General features: G+C 39.4%; 1 protein-coding gene across 2 annotated transcripts in view; it reads right to left on the bottom strand.

Annotated features, from left to right (window-relative positions):
• The window catches only part of Pard3b (par-3 family cell polarity regulator beta), a 1,021,419-nt gene that overhangs the window by 862,809 nt on the left and 137,392 nt on the right, over positions 1–21,218 (bottom strand). For both annotated transcript variants that reach the window (XM_041659081.1, XM_041659082.1), the window contains exon 2: positions 19,702–19,803. In XM_041659081.1, coding sequence (XP_041515015.1) covers positions 19,702–19,803 — 102 coding nt within the window. The remainder of the gene's footprint in view (positions 1–19,701; positions 19,804–21,218) is intronic.

The following is a 21,218-nucleotide window of genomic DNA, read 5'->3' as shown; positions in this document are numbered from 1 at the left end:
ACTTTCAAGGGAGCAGACCTAAGTCAGGACCCCTGTGGGTCTGGGCATGAGTCTAGGACCTCCCAGGAACTAGGCCTGAGCCAGGACCTCTGCCAGTCTGGGCATGAATCTGGGACCTCTGAGGGAGTAGATGGGAACCAGAGATCTCTGCAGGGCCAGGCGTGAGTCTGGGACCTCAGAGGGAGTAGGCCTGAGCCAGGACCTCTGTGGGTCTGGGTATTGGTCTGGGACATCAAAGGGAATAGGCAGGAATCAGAAACCTCTGCAGTCTGAGCATGAGTCTGGGACCTCTCTGAGGGAGTAAGCCTGAGCCAGGTCCTCTGTGGATCTGGGCGCATCCGAGTCTGGGAACTCTGAGGAAGTAGACTGGAGCCAGAGATGTTTCAGGACCAACTGAAGAAAATTTTCATCCAAAGTGTTTCAAAGTTGACTCTTCACATAATGGGATTAATGAAGGACTCAGAAACACATTTTTTTTCAATCTTTCTCTATAACCTACCTCCTTACGGACAACATAGATTTTCTTCTCAGTTCTCCCTCCTTTTCTTCTGAAATCCAGATGAACTTTCTGCTACTTTAAAAATCAATGTTGCCTTTACAAATGCATACAAGCTAGTTGCTCATTTTCTTCAAAACATGCTTTTTAAAAATACCTAAAGACTTGTGAGGCTTTACTGAGAACTCACTGCACATGGTGTTCCTAAAGTAAAACATTCGTCACTGAAGGCTGAGGAAAAGAGGGGGGAAGATGAAGAAACAAGACTAAACAATTAACTTATAATGCATTTCACCAGAACTTGGCCAAATAAAGGCACTCCTATAGTCCATACACTGCATTGCTCTGGGTTGTGCAGTTCTCCATACTCAGAAAACCACAAAGTCTGGCACTGGATTTTACCATTCTTTCTTGGAGAGGCACAGCCTTCATCCTTCTTCCTCCCTCATCTACCACCTAGTTAATGTTTTAGACATGAAAGGTAGATAATAAGCACCTACTAAGCATAATTGAATTACATTTACTATTTCATTTATATTGTACTTAGTTCACTTAATTATTATAACATTTCATACTAAAGACAGCATATAGAGTGTGTGTGCATGACAAACACTCCGGATTAACTTCAATTACTGCTATTCTCAGATGTCCGGACAATCTCCTGTAAGTGCCATATTTTCCTCCAGCACCCTCCAACCTTTACTGTGCCTGTCCTGAGACCCTTGCTTCCCACATGACTGTGCTGCTTTTCTCCATAAAGGGAGCTTTCCCAGGGTCCTCATGCTCAGTGTCTAAGCACCATGAACATGGATGAAGTATTACACCAGCCCTCCCTGCTCTTCTCTAAAGATGAGATGTTGAGCTACGGTAAGTAGTGGCATGGTTTTCAATCAATCCCACCTCCTGCACTGCATATGATGGTGTTCTATGAGCTGTGCAGCTTCTCCTCCTACTTTTGCGCCCAAACAGCCTAACCTTTTATGTAAGTGTCTCTGGTCCGAAAAACATTAAAATGGGGCAGCGCTAATAAATACTTCTATGAAATGACTTGCTCCAGTTCTCTGTGGTAATTAGTGCTCTGGTGATGAAATGTGCCTTTGGGTTCAGAATTTTATAATGTTGTAACAGTTGGAATCTTACCAACCATGAAATGAACCAATAAAAAGATTCTTTTCTGTTATCATCCTCCAAGCATTAGAAAAATATCTCCTCTCAATAGGAACAGTAGTACTGTGAAAGAGAGAGAGAGAAATGACCCCTCAGGTTCAGAGGGGTTTATATAGCATTCAAATGAAGAGAAGATAAATGTGAAATCTGTGGTAACTAAAAGCCAAGAGCAAGTTCTATTTAATAGGCTCGTGCATCTCAATCACGTTGATTAGCAAAGCAAGGTAATACGCATTAAAATCTTCGTGCCAGTCAAAATTCTCATAAATACCATTTTTTATGTCCCATCTTTAACAGTTGATGATTGTGGCATTTTTAATCACCTCAAACGACTCTTTATGAAGGTTGTTTTCCCTTGAAGACAGTTTTTCTTTCAATTCCATCACATCTCATAGAAACGTAGTTTCTCGTAGAATCATGCCACGCCTCTGACAACCTTGCAAATCCAGGCAAGGGCTGCACTGCACTGGTGACTGTCATGAGCACTTAACAATTTCAAAGCTCATTTTTATGTGTATCAAAAAGTCAAAATCTTTAATGGTGCTAAGCATTTCTATTCATCAAAACATTCTTGGGGATCACTGAACTACTTTATTCAAAATCTAGTCCTGTGACGGAAAGTTCTGAATACGAACAGCAGGACTGAATACAGACAGAAATACTGGTTTCAAAAAAAAAAAACCGTTAAACCACTGAGCTACAAATCTACAAGTGGTTGATGGTAATTTTTATGTTGTGTGTAGTTTGCCATATTACAACAAACTTCTTTATCAAGAAATTCTTCAGGTCTGGACATTCAGTTCCTTATATTTCAGTCAGAGATGTTTGTGCTTTGCAATTCATTTCCTGAGATGTCTGATTGGATATATTCAACAGGCTTCCTTAGACCAAACATTTTGATATTTGGCACTCATTCATTAATATCCTTGGGTTTTTAAGGAGACAGGAAAACTGTTAAAGAAATTACTAGAAGTTTGCCTCACATCATGACATCTAATTTACCTCCATAAAATATGTTCCTTATAAATTTTATAATGTTATAGAATAAGCTATGCAGTGTGCAGGATGAACATTCCTATATAAGGTAGGATCCGGGAGTTCTCTAGTCAGATATATTGTAATTGTGCCCCTCTAAAATGAAATGCCATGCTTATAAATTGGTTATTTTTAAATGATTAGGCTAACGAGTTCTGAACTTTTAACCTATATGGGTTTCATAATTACACAGCTTGAAACCCTCATCAGAAAACCTGTCTGCTCCTGAAATTCAAATCATTTTATAATCTTGAATAATGCATGGCAACGCTACAGAAATTAAAAACATTCATAAAAGTAAAGAAATTCATAACATTATAAAATTCGCCAAGAGCACAAAGCAACAGAAATAGATTAGTTGTCCTCTCTTGGGTGCCCAGCCCAACATCTCCCTCCTCCCGTCTCCTTCTCAAGAAGAACCTGTGTCATTTTACACACACACCATAATGACACAGCCTATCGTCTTCCAGTCATCACAGGGCTGTTGCCCCCATGAACTCCACAGCTGGGATGCCCACACAAGACCCTCATGAGATCAAGCTAGTCAACAGAACCATTGTGAAGAAGGCTAACCACATCATGAGGGAGAAGATATTAGCAGCTTATGTCTGCTGGACAAGGGAGAACAAGCTTTCTTCAGAGATGCAGTACCCAGTGGCTGGACAGCCCTACACTCATACACATATGGAGAGCTGTAATTGGAGGCAGGAATAAAAGCACATTGTATACGTATGTGAAATACTCAAAGCATAAACTTTAAAAGTAGTTCCTCAGGAGAATTTGTCTCCCAATACATTTCTTTTCAGATTAGGAGAAAATAAATGTAATCTACATGAAGTTGAGTAAGTAGGAGGAGATCTGGGTGGAGTTAGGAAAGAGGTAAATATGACCAAAATGCATTGTATGAATTCTCAAAGAGTTGATAATAATGTTTTTAAATAAGTCAATACAAAAATAAATTTAATCATGTTTCATTAATAAAGCAAAAAGTTAAAGTTGCAAAATAACATTTAACACAAAATAGGTTTGTCTTTAAGGAGAAATGTCATAAAAGCCTACTATAGCTAATATTTTACTAGTGGTCTCTTAGAGGAGAAATGGGAATTTTTTTCTGCCAGATATCAGAACTATCCAAGGCTCCTGCCCAGCACACATCACTGCTACGCTCATTACTGGGTATGTTTTAGAGGAGTTCTGTGCTGTATTTATGGTGCTAGAAGTCATTTCCCAAAATACCAAATTTGAAAAATAATTGTCTATAAGTTTTAAAACATTTTTATCGATTGTTTGGTAAGTTTTATTCTATTTATTCTGTTGTGATTCCAGACATTCATACAATGCATTTAGACCACAACCACTCCCCTTCCCCTTTAATACCTCACAATACCTTCAATATCATTCTCTCAACTTCATCTTTTATTTTTACATTTTATTCACAGTAGAAGGAGAAATTTTTGGTCTGAATCACAGCAGAACTTTCAAACAGAAAGCAAAGGAAGGGAACTGAAAGTTTTAAACAGGGATGTAATGTAATGTAGACATTTGAAAACATTTTTCAAAAAAATAGACCCAGCAGGCAGAGGCATTTGCTACCAAGCCTGATGATTGAACTCCATCCCCAGGATCTACATGGTGAAGGCAAGAACCAACTTCTGAAAGTTGTCTTCTAACTTTCACATGTATGATGTGTCATGCACACATGACAAATTACGTTAGTCTAAATAAATTTGTGTATATATATATATATATAATTTAACCACCTTTGTAAAGGAAATTTACATGCCCACCTTAGAACAATATTTACTTAGGCAGAAGAAAGTGTGGAATAGATACATATTAGAGTACTACTCAGCTGTAAAAAACAATAACATCTTGAATTTTGCATGGAAATAGAACACTATCATGAGTGAGGTAACCCAGACCCAAAAAGATGAACATGTGATGTACTCACTCATAATTGGTTTCTAGCCATAAATAAAGGACATTGAGCCTATTACTCATGATACTAGAGAAGCTAAATAAGAAGGTGAACCCAAGGAAAAACATATAGTTATCCTCCTGGATATTGGAAGTAGACAAGATTGCTGGGCAAAAAATGAGAACTTGGGGTGGGGTGGGATAGGGATAAGGGGAGATGGGGAGAGAAAAGTGAGAAGGGGAGAATGGGGAGATTTTGGGGGAATGGGATGGTTGGAACAAAGGAAGGGTGGATATGGGAGCAGGGAAGTATATATCTTTAATTAAGGGAGCCATTTGAGGGTTGACAAGAGTCTTGACTCTAGAGGGGTTCCCAGGAGTCAAAGGAGATGTCCCCAGCTAGTTTATTGGGCAGCTGAGGATAGGGAGCCTGAAATGGCCCTATCCTATACCCATACTGATGAATATCTTGCATAGCACCATAGAATCTTCATCTGGTGATGGATGGAGATAGAGACAGAGACCCACATTGGAGCACCGGACTGAGCTCCCAAGGTCCAAATGAGGAGCAGAAGAAGGGAGAACATGAGCAAGGAAGTCAGGACCGCGATGGGTGCACCCACCCACTGAGACAGTGGGGCTGATCTAATCGGAGCTCACCAAGGCCAGCTGGACTGGGACTGAAAAAGTATGGGATCAAACCGGACTCTATGAACATGGCAGACAATGAGGACTGATGAGAAGCCAAGAACAATGGCACTGGGCTTTGATCCGACTGCATGTACTGGCTTTGTGGGAGCCTAGTCTGTTTGGATGCTCACCTTCCTAGACCTGAATAGAGGGGGGAGGACCTTGGACTTCCCACAGGGCAGGGAACCCTGACTGCTCTTAGGACTGGAGAGGGAAGGGGAGGGAAGTGGGGGAGGGAAAGGGAAATGGGAGGTGGGGAGGAGGAGGAAATTTTTAATAAAAATAAAGTGAGAAGTGGGGAAAAAAAGATGAGCTGAGTAGTGGTCACCTTTATATTTTATCTTATTTAAAATGTTTTGATATTTAACAAGTATTAATTTGGGAACATTTAAAAACTGATTTCAGAACAAAAGAAAAACCTCAGAAAGGCACCTCATGCTCAAGAGTCCTAGAGTGCCACCTTTTATTCTTAACAACCTATCCAAAGCTGTGTGTATTGGAGATCTATCAGGAGAGTCTTTGCAACTGTTTTGCCCGAGATAAATTCCTAAACCATTTAGACTATAAACACTATAACCAAGACACTGGCATTGCCCCAAAGTCAATGACGAGAAGCACAAAAGAAGATGCAGGTTTACTGTGTGCTTACAGCTCCACATCTAATGGACAGCAAAAGGAGGTATTTGTTTTAAAACAATGATTTGGCTGAGGTATTAATCAACCCGATGTCATAATAAAAGATTGTGTGTCAAAAATTCAATCCAGTCCTACATTCCTCTCCATATATGGAGATACTACTAACTTTTAAAAGCCTTTGTGCTATTTATTTCTTATAAAGTACACAACTGTCAAAACAGTGCCCAGTGTATTTCAACCAAAATTTTCACTGTTCTAAAACTACATTTCCCATTTTTTAAAAGTCTAAATCTTAAATTAACCTTATTTATTTTTTGACAACCTTAGGCTATCAGATACTGTAGTTGCAGGCAAGAAGCAATTCTCCATTTAAAAGAAAAATATTTAGTTTTAGAAAACCCAAAGAGGTATGTTAAATTAAACTTACTGGGGACGTGTTTTGCCAAGTACTCATTTCAATCATTCTAGTATTCATTTTCAGCTTATGACTTCCAAACAACAGCAAAGGTTTGAAGAATACTACTTCAAGATCTTAATATTCTACTTCTATTTAAATATTAATTTTAAATATTAAAGTTGCAAAAATTACACAGGTTTTAAGCTACACAACACACAAAAACTTCTGTATACACAATTCAAGGGTTTAAGCACCTATCACTTTGCTACCCCTTCTTATGCCCATTATTCTGTGTTGGTTCTTAATGTTCGTCACATCACAGAACTTAAAATCAAAAAACAAATAAACAAAAACAAAAGGCAGTCATCAGGCTACTGAATCTGCAAATTACTCCTAACTAGTCACATTAATCTACCCATCTCAATACAAATCCTTCTGGTGTCCCAGTCACTTGACCTCAGTTCCAAATTATTCTGTCCTTAAGAAAACGGTAAGTCCTGTAGCTACTCCAAAGGACTCTAACGTTGTCAGGCAGCCACTTCTAAACAGATGGCCATGATTTTAATGTCACAGTAGGGAAGGCCAATGTCTTTTACATTACTTGGATATGAAATTTATTGACTGTGTCACACAAAAGCACAAATGTTCTCAGTGTCTAAAGAGCAGATCTTCCTGTTTCCTTGGAGGAAAGAAAAAATTCTATTACCACCCATTGAGGGCCCACTGCTCCCTGGGAGTTTCTGGGTCACCCTTGCTATTCCAGGGACATCTTGACATCTCTTCTTCCAACATTTAATCATCATTGCAATAACTAAATGCTAAGAGAAGAAGGGCTGTTGAGTCAAGGCTCCATATTTTTTCAAGATGATTCTGAAGAAATAAATCGAAGAACCTCACCACCGAGATCCCTGGGGCAACAGAGCTGCCATCACCTCACATGGGGGGGGGGGGGGGGAGAGAGAGAGAGAGAGCAAGCAAAGACTGTCTGTCGCCCTTCCCTGTGGGTTCTAGCAAACTTCAATGATCTTAGAGTTTACCTCTGCTTTTTATTTTTTTAAAATGTTTGCCTACAATAGTTAGTCACAAATGTCTCGCCTGCGTGAAAATAGAAATTTCAAAGACTAGGGAACAGACCACATAAGTATAGCTAGGTGACACAGCTTTAGTCTTGTTTTGAGAAAGATCTATCCTGGTTTCCATAAAGATGACACTACTCTGTATATGCGTACTGGCCAGTAGTGAGAAGGGTGTTCTTTCCCCATAAGAATGAACTAGCCTGCCACTGGACATATATCCAAAGAACTCCATACCCTGACAAAGAGACCTGTACCTGTTGCCACACTATTCACAATATCAAGAAAAGGGAATTAGCTTAGATGTCTATCAACTGCTGAATGATGAATATGTGGAAGATGCACACAATGAGATTTACTCAGCTGTAAAGAAAACTGAATTCTCAGGAAAATTAAAGGATCTGTAAGATGTAGTATTTAGTAAGGTGATCTGAAATAGAAAGACAAAATATACTTGTTCCTTTCATAAGCAGAACCTAGCATGCAAATGTATATACATGTATGTGTGTACACACACACACACCACATACAAATACACATACACACGCACATGAATGTTAGGTCCCTACCCAAAGTCAGAGGTAAATTTCATTCCTTTGACCAAGAGAAAATAGTGTTTTCTTAATGCTTCAACTACACCCTAATCAAGGCTACTGTAGCATTTTACCCTCAGGAGTAGAGACCTTAAAATCACTTAGGAAAAGCACTAAAACTGGAGAGAAAGCATAGATATCACTGTTCAGGAAACTGGATAAAAAATATGCAAGATCTTCACCTATTACTTCTTAGATTCGCGGTTGTTTCCCTGCGGTCTAAATGAGAAACTACTTATAAAATAGAAACCTATGTCTTCAAGCTCCAAGACATCCAAGAATTCTGATTAATCTAATCTATTATGCTTAAGAGTAAAGCCTAATGAGTCAACACTTAATAAACTTCTGAAGACTTTATAAACCAGTGGTTCTTAACCTTCCTCATGCTGTGAACCTTGAATACAGTTCCTATGCTGTGGTGACCCCAAATGATACAATTATTTTCATTGCCTCTTCAGAATTGTAATTTGCTACTGTCATGCTAATATTATCATAATGTAAATATACATGTTTTCCAATGGTGTTAGGTAACACTGTGAAAAGGTCATTTGACCCCCAGAGGGGTTGTGACCCACTTCAGTGTGACCCACTGAACTAGGGTCTAAAAGGAGTTCGAGCCACACGCTTCTGTACAGCCTGAAGGATGTTCAGTCAGATTGGATGCCAGCGCTCCTTTTGGCATTTTGGCTAGAGAACCAAGGACATTTTTGAGACCTTCACTTCGAGGTTCTGCACTAAGATGTTTCTCTCCTTTTTCATCACCAAAAGCAGTACACACTTTCATTTTTACAGGAGTTAACCACAGGCTTGGTATAATTTCCATTTAAAAGGCGACCTATTTAGAAAATCTCATTATACCATCATACGCTAGCTTCCTTTTCGAGGGAATACAGTGGCCCACTAAGCTGTCGGTCTAGAAGAAGCAAGTTCTAACCCTATTATCAACTAAGAACTATGAGACGCCTCAGGTTTTGTGTGTCTGGATATTTCAGATATTTGGGTTGGGAAAATCATCTTCTATCACACTTTTTAAGTCATTCCAGTTTGTTTACAGTTAAGACTGCATAAAAATCTGTATTTAAATTGTAATATACTTCAGGTTGAAATCATTAAAGGAAATGTATCTGAACCTGCTTCTGCTACTGAAGTCTATACAAGAGGGGTTTCCTCTTTATTGCTTAGGAAATGTCACTTGATCATTCGAAACTGATTGGTGACATCAAAAGAAGGAGATCTAAAAGGAGAACATGAAATGTTCAAACTGTCAGTATTAAGTTCAGAAGTTTAGTCATGCTTCCCTAAGTGAAGGGAGCCTGAATTTCTATCATGGAAAAGATACACTCTCCTCTTAGACAGAAAAATCATACACATAGAGACTTTAAAATATACTATAATTTAAGAGGGTAGGGAAATTGAATAATCTTGCTTACTAAAAATGTATTTATAAAATATGGTATTTATGCAAAGTTTGGAATGAGTACACCATAGAAGTGTTATAACTACCAGTTCAGATTTTTACACAGCTCATACCTTTTTGTGAAACTTCCAATGAACTGAACAGTTTGTTAGGCTCCATGAGTAACCAAGGAGTCTGAACAGTAGACTCCTTGGCCAGCTGGAGGCCGCTCCTACCCTCCCTGGATCATGGGGTCTATAGTGCTTAGCTGTCTTGTGTTTTATAACTTCCTAGTGTATTCCTTTAGATCTCTTCTCTCCTAAAACACATGTTCTCCGTCATGCCTTTTCTCCTCTCCACCCCTTGAAAGGACCCCTTCTGCCCATTTCTTAAAACCTACTTTAAATAATTAACTAGTAAACACACACACACACACACACACACACACACACACTTTATGATCTAAGGCTTTAGGAGCTGGAGGCAACTGTCCTTCCACTACAGTCTGCAGTTTGCTGTTTGAATGTATAACTCTGACTATGTCTCCTTACCCATTGCGTTTCTACAGAGCACCCTATTCTCTGTCTGAACTCTCCTGCTATTATCTCCTCCTGAGGATCTCCTTGATAGAAGAGAGAGGTCCTTTGACACAGGCCGCCTTCTTTCCTTCTAAGGCTCTCTCAAGTTCCTGGGTAGCCTGGTTTTCTCTCATCACCGTCAGTCCTTCTGGTCTACAAGGAAGTGCATCCATTAATACTTCAGAGAACTAAGACCAAAGGGGATTTCTTCAGCACGCCACAGTCCTAAGTGTTACTGCATAGTTGGTTTCCTTTGAGCCTTCTCAATGCAGCTGGGACAGGGATAGCTGGCCATATAATAAGAAAATTTGTAAATGAGAAATGCTAGAATATTTAGAAAAACTTATGACCACGCTATAAAATCCCAGTCTTTTACAAGATAACAACTACCTTGCTGTGATGGAGCCGGATCCAAGTGGTGTTAGTGGAATAGTCTAACTAATGCACACTTGATGGCTCATCAATTAGCACTTGCAGACATTTGCATTTTTAAGAGAAGGTATTTTGTAAGTCCCGAAGTTTTCTTTTGATATAATTTAAGATACTGTAGTGGGATGTTAATCTATAAGTTACATAATTAGAAATAAATGTTTCTGTAAATACTGATTGTCCCATAATCTTGGCAGAGATATATACCTATACAAACAGCTTTAAAGGAAATTAAAGTGAGAGAGAAAATTTGTAGGACTGAGTCCAACAAGACAATTTATGGATAAGGGAACACTGCGAAGTGAAGGGTGGATTCTCTGACTCTTTTTCTAGCCCTAAGTAAAGCACTGTTATGATCTCAGACATGATAGGATCTTTTGGTTGTCAAATCTGAATTCTTGCAAACCTTCTCTGTATACTTTTTGTTACACTAAAGTAAGTAGCTATATGAGCAGGGCCATACGGCCTGAGGATTTCTTCTGACCAAGAACAGGTGGACACGCCACCACTTCTGTACAGGGAGGTACTCTTGGCTCACGCTCACTCATAACCATACACATATGCTGTGATAACCAACCACGTAAGTTGCAGAAAGCACTGGGAAGCCCATATTTGACTTGGTCATCATTAGTATCATTTTAGTTTTAGTTATTATCTCCCAAAACCATTCATCTTCACCATAGAAAGGTCACAAAGGTATTAATACCAAGTGCTCCTCTGGGTTTAGTACATGCCTGCACACTGCTACCTATTGCAATATTTAAAAGGGACAACAATTCTTGGAACAAAGGTAGAAGCCCCCAATTTTAGCTTGAACTTTATCATTGACTAAAATCATAGATGTTTATTAAAACCAAAGTACAAGCAGCGTGTGGTAGCAGATAACTTTGATACCAACACTCAGGAAGACAGGCAAGCAAATAAGCTTGCTATATAATAAATAAGCTATATAATAAAAGCCTAAGAAGTTCAAAATGCTTATATTAAAATATTATGTATATGAAGTTACAGCGCTCCAAAAGCCACTTATGTTTGAGGTGATCTGAAAGTATTGATTATTAAAAATAGTCTGACCTGGCTATCAAAAGACCAACAAAAATTGAGGAGGTACAAGTTCATTCTTCATATGAACATAGTGCTTTACTGTTTTTATTGAATTGTCAAACACTGCTTATAACTTACCCTGTGACACTAAAAACATTTACCATTCTCATTTCACCAGTGAGGAAACTGAAATTCTGAGTGATCATTTAATACCAAAAAGTGTTCATTCATTCATTCTATAACTTTCTGTATAGCTAGGACAAGAAGTTGCACCGTAAATCAAGGGCGCCTTACTAAGCATACTTAACAGAGTATAAACATCATTTAAATAGTTGTTACATTAAATTGCTTGTGTGATAATGACAAGAGGAGGTAAAGCCAACATATCGTGACAACAGGTACAAAATATCCCAGGCTTAGGGATAACAATGGTGGAGCAAATGTTGGAGAAGAGACTGTGGATCTGCTCACACCCCATTTCATGGGTACAGATTCAGTGAAGCACCTGATGTGGCAAATTCAAGTAAATTGGACTCATGCTTTTTGGCACTTTTTTTTTTAATATTTTTGATCCACAGTTAGTTGAATCCACAGATTCCAGATCTGAAAACACAGTTTGCAAGTCACATTCCTAGAAGGAATATGCTTTAAGCAAAACTTAGAATAATGTAAATCCAATCTACCTTAATAGTCATATGCTAAATATAATATATAACTGCTGTAGGATATTATAATAAGGTGTGTTACTTTTGTTTATGCTCTGGAACATTGGTAAAATGATGCAAAGATGTGTTTGATTAAATAAAATCCACCTGCTGCCTGGCGGCTAAGTCAGCAACTAATTGACAGGATGTTGTAGGGAGGAGTCAGGTGAAGAAGGGTTTATAAAGAGGGGCGAGGAGACTCAGGACTTATTAGAAATGCAAGGAAGTGAGCTAGGAAGCGCTTGCTATTCAGCCTTTCTGGGAAGCAGGATTCCACCTCAGCCTTTGAATCTTGTGTTCTTTAGAGGGACAGAGATTTAGAGAAGTTTTCGTAGTGGCTTTGAAAGAGTAGGTGCTGAGAGAACAGAATTTCCTCTAGCTAAGGCTCTTGTGGCCTCGCCCCTGCTGGTAGAGGTGGAGCTGCAGTTGCCGACTAGGGCAGCCATAGTTTGAAAGGCAGCAAATGTTAAAAAAGAAGACAACACATAATAGCACCTAACATCATGGATGATTTTGTGTTCATTCTCCTGAGCATTTGGCTTTAAATCGCGGCTAGGTTATCACACATGATTCAGTATAACATAAACATACTACATTTTTATTTCTTAGTTCCAATTACCCATGAGAAGACCATGGCACAAAGAAAGGGGTTAAGTGTCTGAAAGCAATACAGGTTAAAAAAAAAAAGGCCAAGAAATGAGCTAAATTTGTTCAGAATCTAATCTCTTAGCCCATAGTTAGCACAGGTAAGAGTTAAGAAGCTGACTAGACATAAGATCAGTTACCTATCAGTTACCATAGTCTCAGCCTAGAATTTTATTAATTTAAAATTTGTATCTCTGGAAATGCAAAGAGTGGAATAAATACATATGAAAAGATAAAAAGTGAACTGTGCTTATAAATGATTAAAATTTTGAAATAATTGCTCAATTCAAGCATCAAAGACTCGGGGAAGGATATCCTCTTGACATAAGAGAGAAAAGAGAACAGAATACAAGGAAGTCCTCTGGCAGAAGTCACCCTGCAACACCAGCTTTGATCTCTGCAGCTGTGGTCAGAATCCAAGGAGGAAATTCAAGACTGGACTCAGTAATAAAATCAGGCACAGACATGGAGTCTTAGAGATTTCCCTGGTTCAGATATTTCCCTTTAAAAAGATGCTAAGGTTAGTCCATTTGGATCTGACTCTGGTATCCCCTTTGGGAAGATGCCAAGGTTAGCCCATTTAGATCTAAGATTCTATCATTTCATAACTCTATAGGCAGAAAGTCATCTTGAAACGTGGATCTTCACAAATTATCTCTTTCCTTCTTTACAAGCTTTTGCCTGTCTTTCTGAAGCATGATCATAACTTCAAGACCCAAAAAACAGTGTCAAACTTTCAGAATCAGAATTACCATATCACTATTTAAGAAGATAGAGTAGATTTAAAACAAACACCTTTTGTTGTGGTGGAAGTGTCACTAATAAAATAAGTACTCAAAAGTAACTCAGGATTCTTTAAAAATGGTAATAATTTAGGGATCATTAAAAACAGATTTAATGTAGCACCCCCATTTCCCGAGCAAACACAATTCACACCATGACATGTAATTACACACTGACAGTCACTACGTACATCATCACATCAGTTCTGCCTTCAGTGAAAGGGGAGGTGAGAAACCCAAAACACAAACAAGGTTTACAAAGGCAAAGGATGGGCTTGGCTTTTTTAGAAAACTCAGAGAGCACTGGTAGGCATGTGTATACTCTGGCTAAACTCCCCGCTTCTGATGCTTCTGATCTGTGAGCATTCAAAAGACAAATAATATTTTCAAATGGGGTAGTGTCGAATTTCAGATGCAGGAAGGGGCGTCTGAGCTGTGCCGTCCACTAGAGGGCAACAGAGTGTTCTCAGACAGCAGCGGCGGCCATGTGTATTGTTTCAGATCACCAGTGTGCACACTAGTCTCCATTTGAATACGATGTGAGATCCTTGAATGCTAAGTGTGCTAGCAGAGAATGTGTTCTCATAAGTGTTCTCATTCTAAATTTAGTCCTGCTGGTATTTTCATTTCTCACATAATAATAATATGTTAATCCAAATGTTGTGTCATGTTAATCAAATATCTTCTTACACAACTACTTTGAGCAATGTAATAACTTTAAAACAAATTTTATAAGACTTTTTTAAAAAACTATTAAAACGTACATGAAGATAGTTCTTTGATACTCCAGTATTTAAATTCAAGCAGTTTAGTACTTGAAACGCACAAGTGAAAATACAGTAATGACAGTACCATAATATTAAAAGACAGCAATGCAAGATATTCGTCAGTATTGCTCTAGGATAGGGTCATTTCAGGTTCCCAATCCTCAGCTGCCCAAGGAACTAACTGGGAACCTCATCTTGGGCACTTGGGAGCCCCTCTAGGGTCAAGTCTCTTGCCCAGCCTAAAGTGGCTCCCTTAACTAAGAATTGTGGTTCCGTGCTCCCCTATCCACCTTTCCTTTATCCCAATTCTCCTGTTTCCCCAAGTCCCCCCTCCTTCCCTTCTACCTTTTCTCTCCCCATCCTCCACAGCCTCTCCAGCAAAGGTTATCCTTGGTGTTTTTGACTTTAGCCATTCTGACAGGTGTAAGATGATATCTCAAAGTTGTTTTGATTTGCATTTCCCTGATTGCTAAGGAAGTTGAGCATGACCCTAAGTGTCTTTTGGCCATTTGAACTTCTTCTGTTGAGAATTCTCTGTTCAGTTCAGTGCCCCATTTTTTAATTGGGTTAATTAGCATTTTAAAGTCTAGTTTCTTGAGTTCTCTATATATTTTGGAGATCAGACCTTTGTCTGTTGCGGGGTTGGTGAAGATCTTCTCCCAGTCAGTAGGTTGCCTTTGTGTCTTAGTGACAAAGTCCTTTGCTTTACAGAAGCTTCTCAGTTTAAGTAGGTCCCATTTATTCAATGTTGCCCTTAATGTCTGTGCTTCTGGGGTTAAACATAGGAAGCAATCTCCTGTGCCCATCTGTTGTAGGGTATTTCCCACTTTCTCTTCTATCAGGTTCAGTGTGTTCGGGCTGATATTGAGGTCTTTAATCCATTTGGACTTGAGTTTTGTGCATGGTGATAGATATGGGTCTATTTTCATTCTTCTACAGGTTGACACCCAGTTGTGCCAGCACCATTTGTTGAAGATGCTTTCTTTCTTCCATTGTATACTTTTAGCTCCTTTATCGAAAATGAAGTGTTCATAGGTTTGTGGGATAAAATCCGGGTCTTCTATACGATTCCATTGGTCGACTTCTCTGTTTTTATGCCAGTACCACACTGTTTTCATTACTGTAGCTCTGTAATAGCATTTGAAGTCAGGGATGGTAATGCCTCCAGAAGATCCTTTATTGTATAGGATTGTTTTGGCTATCCTGGGTTTTTTGTTTTTCCATATAAAGTTGATTATTGTCCTCTCCAGATCTGTGAAGAATTTTGATGGGATCTTGATGGGGATTGCATTGAATCTATAAATTGCCTTTGGTAGAATTGCCATTTTTACTATGTTGATCCTCCCAATCCAAGAGCAAGGGAGGTCCATCCATTTTTTGGTATCCTCTTCAATTTCTTTCTTCAATGCCTTAAAGTTCTTGTCAAATAGATCTTTCACTTCCTTGGTTAGATTTACCCCAAGATATTTTATGCTGTTTGTGGCTATCGTGAATGGTGAAGCTTCTCTGATTTCCCTTTCTGCTTCCATATCCTTTGTGTATAAGAGGGCGACTGATTTTTTGGAGTTGATCTTGTATCCTGCCACATTACTAAAGCTGTTTATCAGCTGTAAAAGTTCTTTGGTGGAGTTTTGGGGGTCGCTTATGTACACTATCATATCATCTGCTGACGAATATCTTGCATATCATCATAGAACCTTCATCTGGTGATGGATAGAGATAGAGACAGAGACCCACACAGGAGCACTGGACTGAGCTCCCAAGGTCCCAATGAGAAGCAGAAGGAGGGAGAACATGAGCAAAGAAGTCGGGACCACGAGGGGTGCACCCACCCACTGAGACAGTGGAGCTGATCTACTGGGAGCTCACCAAGGCCAGCTGGACTGTGATCGAAAAAGCATGGGATAAAACCGGACTCTCTGAACATGGCGAACAGTGAGAGCTGATGAGAAGCCAAGGACAATGGCACGGGGTTTTGATCCTACTTAATGTGCTGGCTTTGTGGGAGCCTAGCCAGTTTGCATGTTCACCTTCCTAGATATGGACGGAGGGGGGAGGACCTAGGACTTACCACAGGGCAGGGAATCCGGACTGCTCTGTGGACTGGAGAGGGAGAGGGAGAGGAGTGAGGGGAGGGGGAGAAGGGTGGGAGGAGGGAGAGAAGGGTGGGAGGAGGGGGAGGGAAATGGGAGGCTGGGAGGAGGTGGAAACTTGTTTTTTGTTTATGTTTTTTTTTCTTCTTTTCTCAATAAAAAAAAAATTAAAAAAAAAGACAGCAATGGACATTTAGCGCATACTTCTTCTATATTAACACCACAGTAATCAACATTTTGCCATCAAACAAACTGTTGAGCTTGAGGTTAAGGCAGACAAAAATCTTGCTGTTAGGATCCAGGTGATCTCCCAGTCTGCCTCTAGGGACGCATAATCAGCCACCAAATACAACACACACACCCTTCAAAAAGTTCCTGCCCTAACAGCCTGCTCTCTGCCTGTGCCTCTCTGTCTCTATTGCTGTCTGTCTGTGTCTATCTCTTTCTGGCTCTCTATCTCTTTCTCTTGTTCCTCTCAGAGGTGGCCTTTTGCCTGCCTCACAATAAATCTCTTGTGTTATATCTGTTGCACGGTGTGATTTCTGGGGCATTCCTTGGCCCCATCTGCCAAGGTACTCTTCTGCCCCTGAACCACTTACACTCTGTCTAACAGGCACCTATACCAAGCACAGATAAAGCTGAGCTGATGGTGTGAGAATTGAGAACTAGACGACACTTGGCATTCAAGGGTCAGTGCACAGTTGTGCTAGCCAACAAGAACTCCTGGCCTGTCTGCAAGCATAGCCCCTCCCTATTCCTGTGGTGATGTACTAATTAATAAAGTCATGGCAGCAATTCCATTTTCATAAAAGTTATGTATTTTCATATTTCCATATTATGTTGAGGTTGTCTTCTTCAACCATGCCAAAAACTAGTAAAACAGATCACAAGGTAACTGTTTTAAAAGTGTGATATTGGGCAACAAGACCATGTATTTTAGAAGCCACCTTGTCAGCAAACTAAGTCAATTCTATTAGACCCTTCTGTGATTTTACATCAAACTATTCCACCTTTAGCTTTTAGCCTTTATTGAACTGCACAGGTAGGTTTTCTATAAGCAAAGCGATGTTAGCTGATTCTGCTTTCGGATTCACAATGTGTGTCTTTACTGCTTCGTGCCTTGCTCCTAGGCTATCAATGGGCATTCACTGCCACTCCCCGCCCCCCCCGCCCGTGGGTGGCCTATCCTAGCAAAGGGAGTTTTATGATTTCAGCATGATGATCATGTCTATCCACCCAAACTTGTCTGTGCCTGCTGTCTCTCCATATTCTATATGTGAGAGTATTAGGCCACCAATTTACAAATAGGTGCTTATAAAAGCCCAACTATGCCTCAGACAATCTCAGGTTTGATATGGCACAGGGATACACAAGTCATTCATGGAAACTACTCCATGTTCTAACGGGACTGAAAAGGAAGGAAGCACATTTGGTAGTGCTCTCTGCTTCATGCTGACACAAGACCTGTGAGGAAACAAGACTGCGCACAGAGCATCAGGAAAGACAAGAATTCTCTCTTTTCCACCATTTTTTTTAAATAAAAGAAAGACACTGAAATGATTTTTTTTTCAGGCAACATCAAAAGTCAAATCCTCACGGATTGTGTCGAACAATGACAGGCTTCATGGAGAGGCATGAAAGTACATTGGAAGAATACTTGTTGCTATATCCAACATATCTGTATACTCTGCTAAGATTTTAATGATTATCTCCCTCTGTCTCCTTATTTAATAACAATGTCAAATCCTATTACAAAAAAGACTAAGCCCAATAAGGCTTCTTCTGTGGCTAAAGAACAGGGTATGGTTTAAAAAACTTTGCAGAAGCAGAGAAAGAATGCAGCAGCAGAAAGTGCCGGACTGGACAGATATCCCCAGCTGTTAACAGAATCTCCCTTCCTGAACTGCGGTTTGGGGGAAGGCTAGGGTGAAAGAGTTTCTTCTGTCCCTTTTGAAATGTCGCATTTTCCTGCTGTTTCTATGAACACACTGGCAGTGGAACTTGATTGTGATTGCCAAACATCTCAGCTACCTCGCAGGAAGGTGTGCCCAGTGAGGAAGCAGAAGATGAGGTGGGAAAGACACGTGAATACCCATCTCTTGGTGCGATGAGGGGATGGGATTCATGTGATATTGTTTACCTATGGACTATAGCTCAGGCTGTAAACTCAGTACTCATGAGGCCGAGGTGAGAGAACTTCTTAAGCTTAGTGCCAATCAAACCAGCTAGAATGAAACCCTATCTCCAAAAACCACAACAAAAAACAGTCATTAAATGTCTTAGGTGATACACACGGAACGCAAAAGAGCTAAGGATCTTTAGTACCTGCCTTCGAGGGGCCACAATTCTGATGAAAAGTTTGACTACCATACAGAGCCACTCAAGCCAAGAGCCAAGAGAAAATATAAAATACAAAACCTGTTTGAAAAGATTTACGTATGCTTGAAATACAGACACACACCTTAAACTTCAGAAAAACAATAAAGAGAAACATGACACAGATTTAAAAAACCTATAAACAGTGCTAAGAGCGTACGGAACAAACCTTGGAAGGAGTTCCATTTCTGAGGACAACCTAAAGTTTATATTAATCAGAGTAATTTCTGTGGCAATAATCCAGGGTATAGCCATGATACAGTTGACTTTTATACCTTTCTTAAAGTAGTAAAAAAGAAAAACTCCACTAAATCACTACATTTGTGATGAATTATTCTCAAATAGGTAAGAGAACATTTTTAAAGTTTCTTAAATATTCAATGGAACACTCTTCTTCTGGAGTGGGGGTGGGGGTTATCAATGAAAGAAAGACACAATACAGTGTGTCATCTACTTTGAGAAAAATCTACGCCATAGTTCTTCATGAGTCATCTATTCCCCAGTATATTCTCAATGTAAATGCAAACATGTTCAAACTCAGGCATTAGGATGAATATTTAGCAACTGTCTGGAATAAACTCCAGAGCCAACAGCAGCAGCAACAACTCCAAAAGCCTCTGTGGCTGACACTAATTTATTGAGATATATTGGAACTCTTGAGAATGAAGAGTCTGCTAATTAGGCCCCACAAACAAGTCCCCAAACTTTGAGGAACTTCAAGCAAATATCTGATGAAGAACTTTGATTTATGAGCTGTCCCAGGTGCAACCTGAACAGATGGTATCTTTTAATAACAACTAACACATGAGTTTGTTAGGAAAACCAATGACTTCAATATATGCTGCTTGGTAAAGAAAAGGAAGAACATTTTAGAGGCATCTACCTTATCTTTGTCTTCAACAACATCTGCTAAGACGTCATCCGGATCCAGGATCCCTCCATCTGTGTACTCTAGATGATGAATCTTCACCCAGTATCCCGGATCCTGTGGTAGAACCAGCAGATGTAATGACTCAGACTACTTCTACCAAAGTAAGATACATTTTAAGAGAAATCATTTGTCTCAATAAGAATACGCTATACTGACTGTCTTAGGGTTTCTACAGATGTGATAAAATGCCATGGTCAAAATCAAGTTAGGAAGTAAAAGGTTTATTTTGTCTTACAAATCTCAGGGCAGAGTTATTCAGGGAATCAAGGCAGGAACTCAACAGGGCAGGGAATCTGGAGTCAAGAACTAAAGCAGAGTCCATGGAGAAGAGCTGCTTACTGGATGGCTCCCCATAGCTTGTTCAGTCAGCTTTCTCATGGCACCCAGGACCACCTGTCCAGTGGCTACACCACCTTCACTGAGCTAGGCCCTTGTACATTAACCAACAACCAAGAAAACGGTCTCCAGCTTCCCTACAAGTCAATCTCATGGAGACATTCCTGTCAGTTGAGAGCTCCCCCACATTGTCATCTGTGAGTCAAGAGGACAAACACTAACCAGCACAAAACAAAAATCTTTTCATATAAATATTGTCACTTTTATCCTGTGTTACTCACAGAATACCCACCTCATATTTTTCTGAATATCAAATTACAATTTAAAAAAAAAATGAATTGCCCAACCAACTTGAAAAGCATATTCCTACTTAAGTAATGCCAAAGATATTCTAGAGGAGAATGATCCTGAAGGTACTTTATCAACTGTAGATAGTTTGAACTGTGATATAAAATTCCCAAAGCAGAAATATGTAATGTAATGTAAAATTCCAAAGTAGGAATACATAACTCTGTAACTCTTAAGCTATCACTTCAGAATATCATAGTGGGAAGGGAGGCGGGCTCGTCTTTTTAACTTTTCCATGCTCGGTGTGCACCCTCAGCTGCAGTGTCTTAGTGGTTCCTGGAGAAGAGGCCCAGCTCTATTCACATTTTTCACAGCATACTAGTCTCTAGGTAGCTGTGTTCAGAGTTGAGCATGGAGTTGTCTAAATAGAACTTATGATTTTTATTATCTCCAACTACTGTTTTTAAATGCTTAGTTTGAAAGAAACAATCTGATATTAAATGCAATGGTGACATAACTCTTTAAATTGTTTGTGCATTGCCTGGTTCCAAGAACAGTATGAAAATAAAAGAATTATAACAATGGGAAAAGATCACAACTTGACAAATGAAGTGAAGTAAAGCAACAGGAGAGATTTTAAGCAACAGACAAGCTAAAACCAACTTGGTTCTATGATTCTTAACCTCGGAAAGAAGGAAAGCATTAAGCTATAAAGCACTTGGTAAAGAAACAGATACCAGTTTCTAAACAGAGATGGAAATCCTACTAGGATAAAGCTTTAAGCCTTATCAAATGAATCTTTATTAAGAATAAGAGCTAACGGAACCCACAGAAAGCAACTGCGA

Source organism: Microtus oregoni, unplaced genomic scaffold (genome assembly GCF_018167655.1).
Source record: "Microtus oregoni isolate MIOR12 unplaced genomic scaffold, Mior012 000010F_ref0000083, whole genome shotgun sequence".
Lineage (NCBI taxonomy): Eukaryota > Metazoa > Chordata > Mammalia > Rodentia > Cricetidae > Microtus > Microtus oregoni.
Note: the sequence above shows the minus strand (reverse complement) of the source record. Positions and strands in the feature narration are given on the sequence as shown.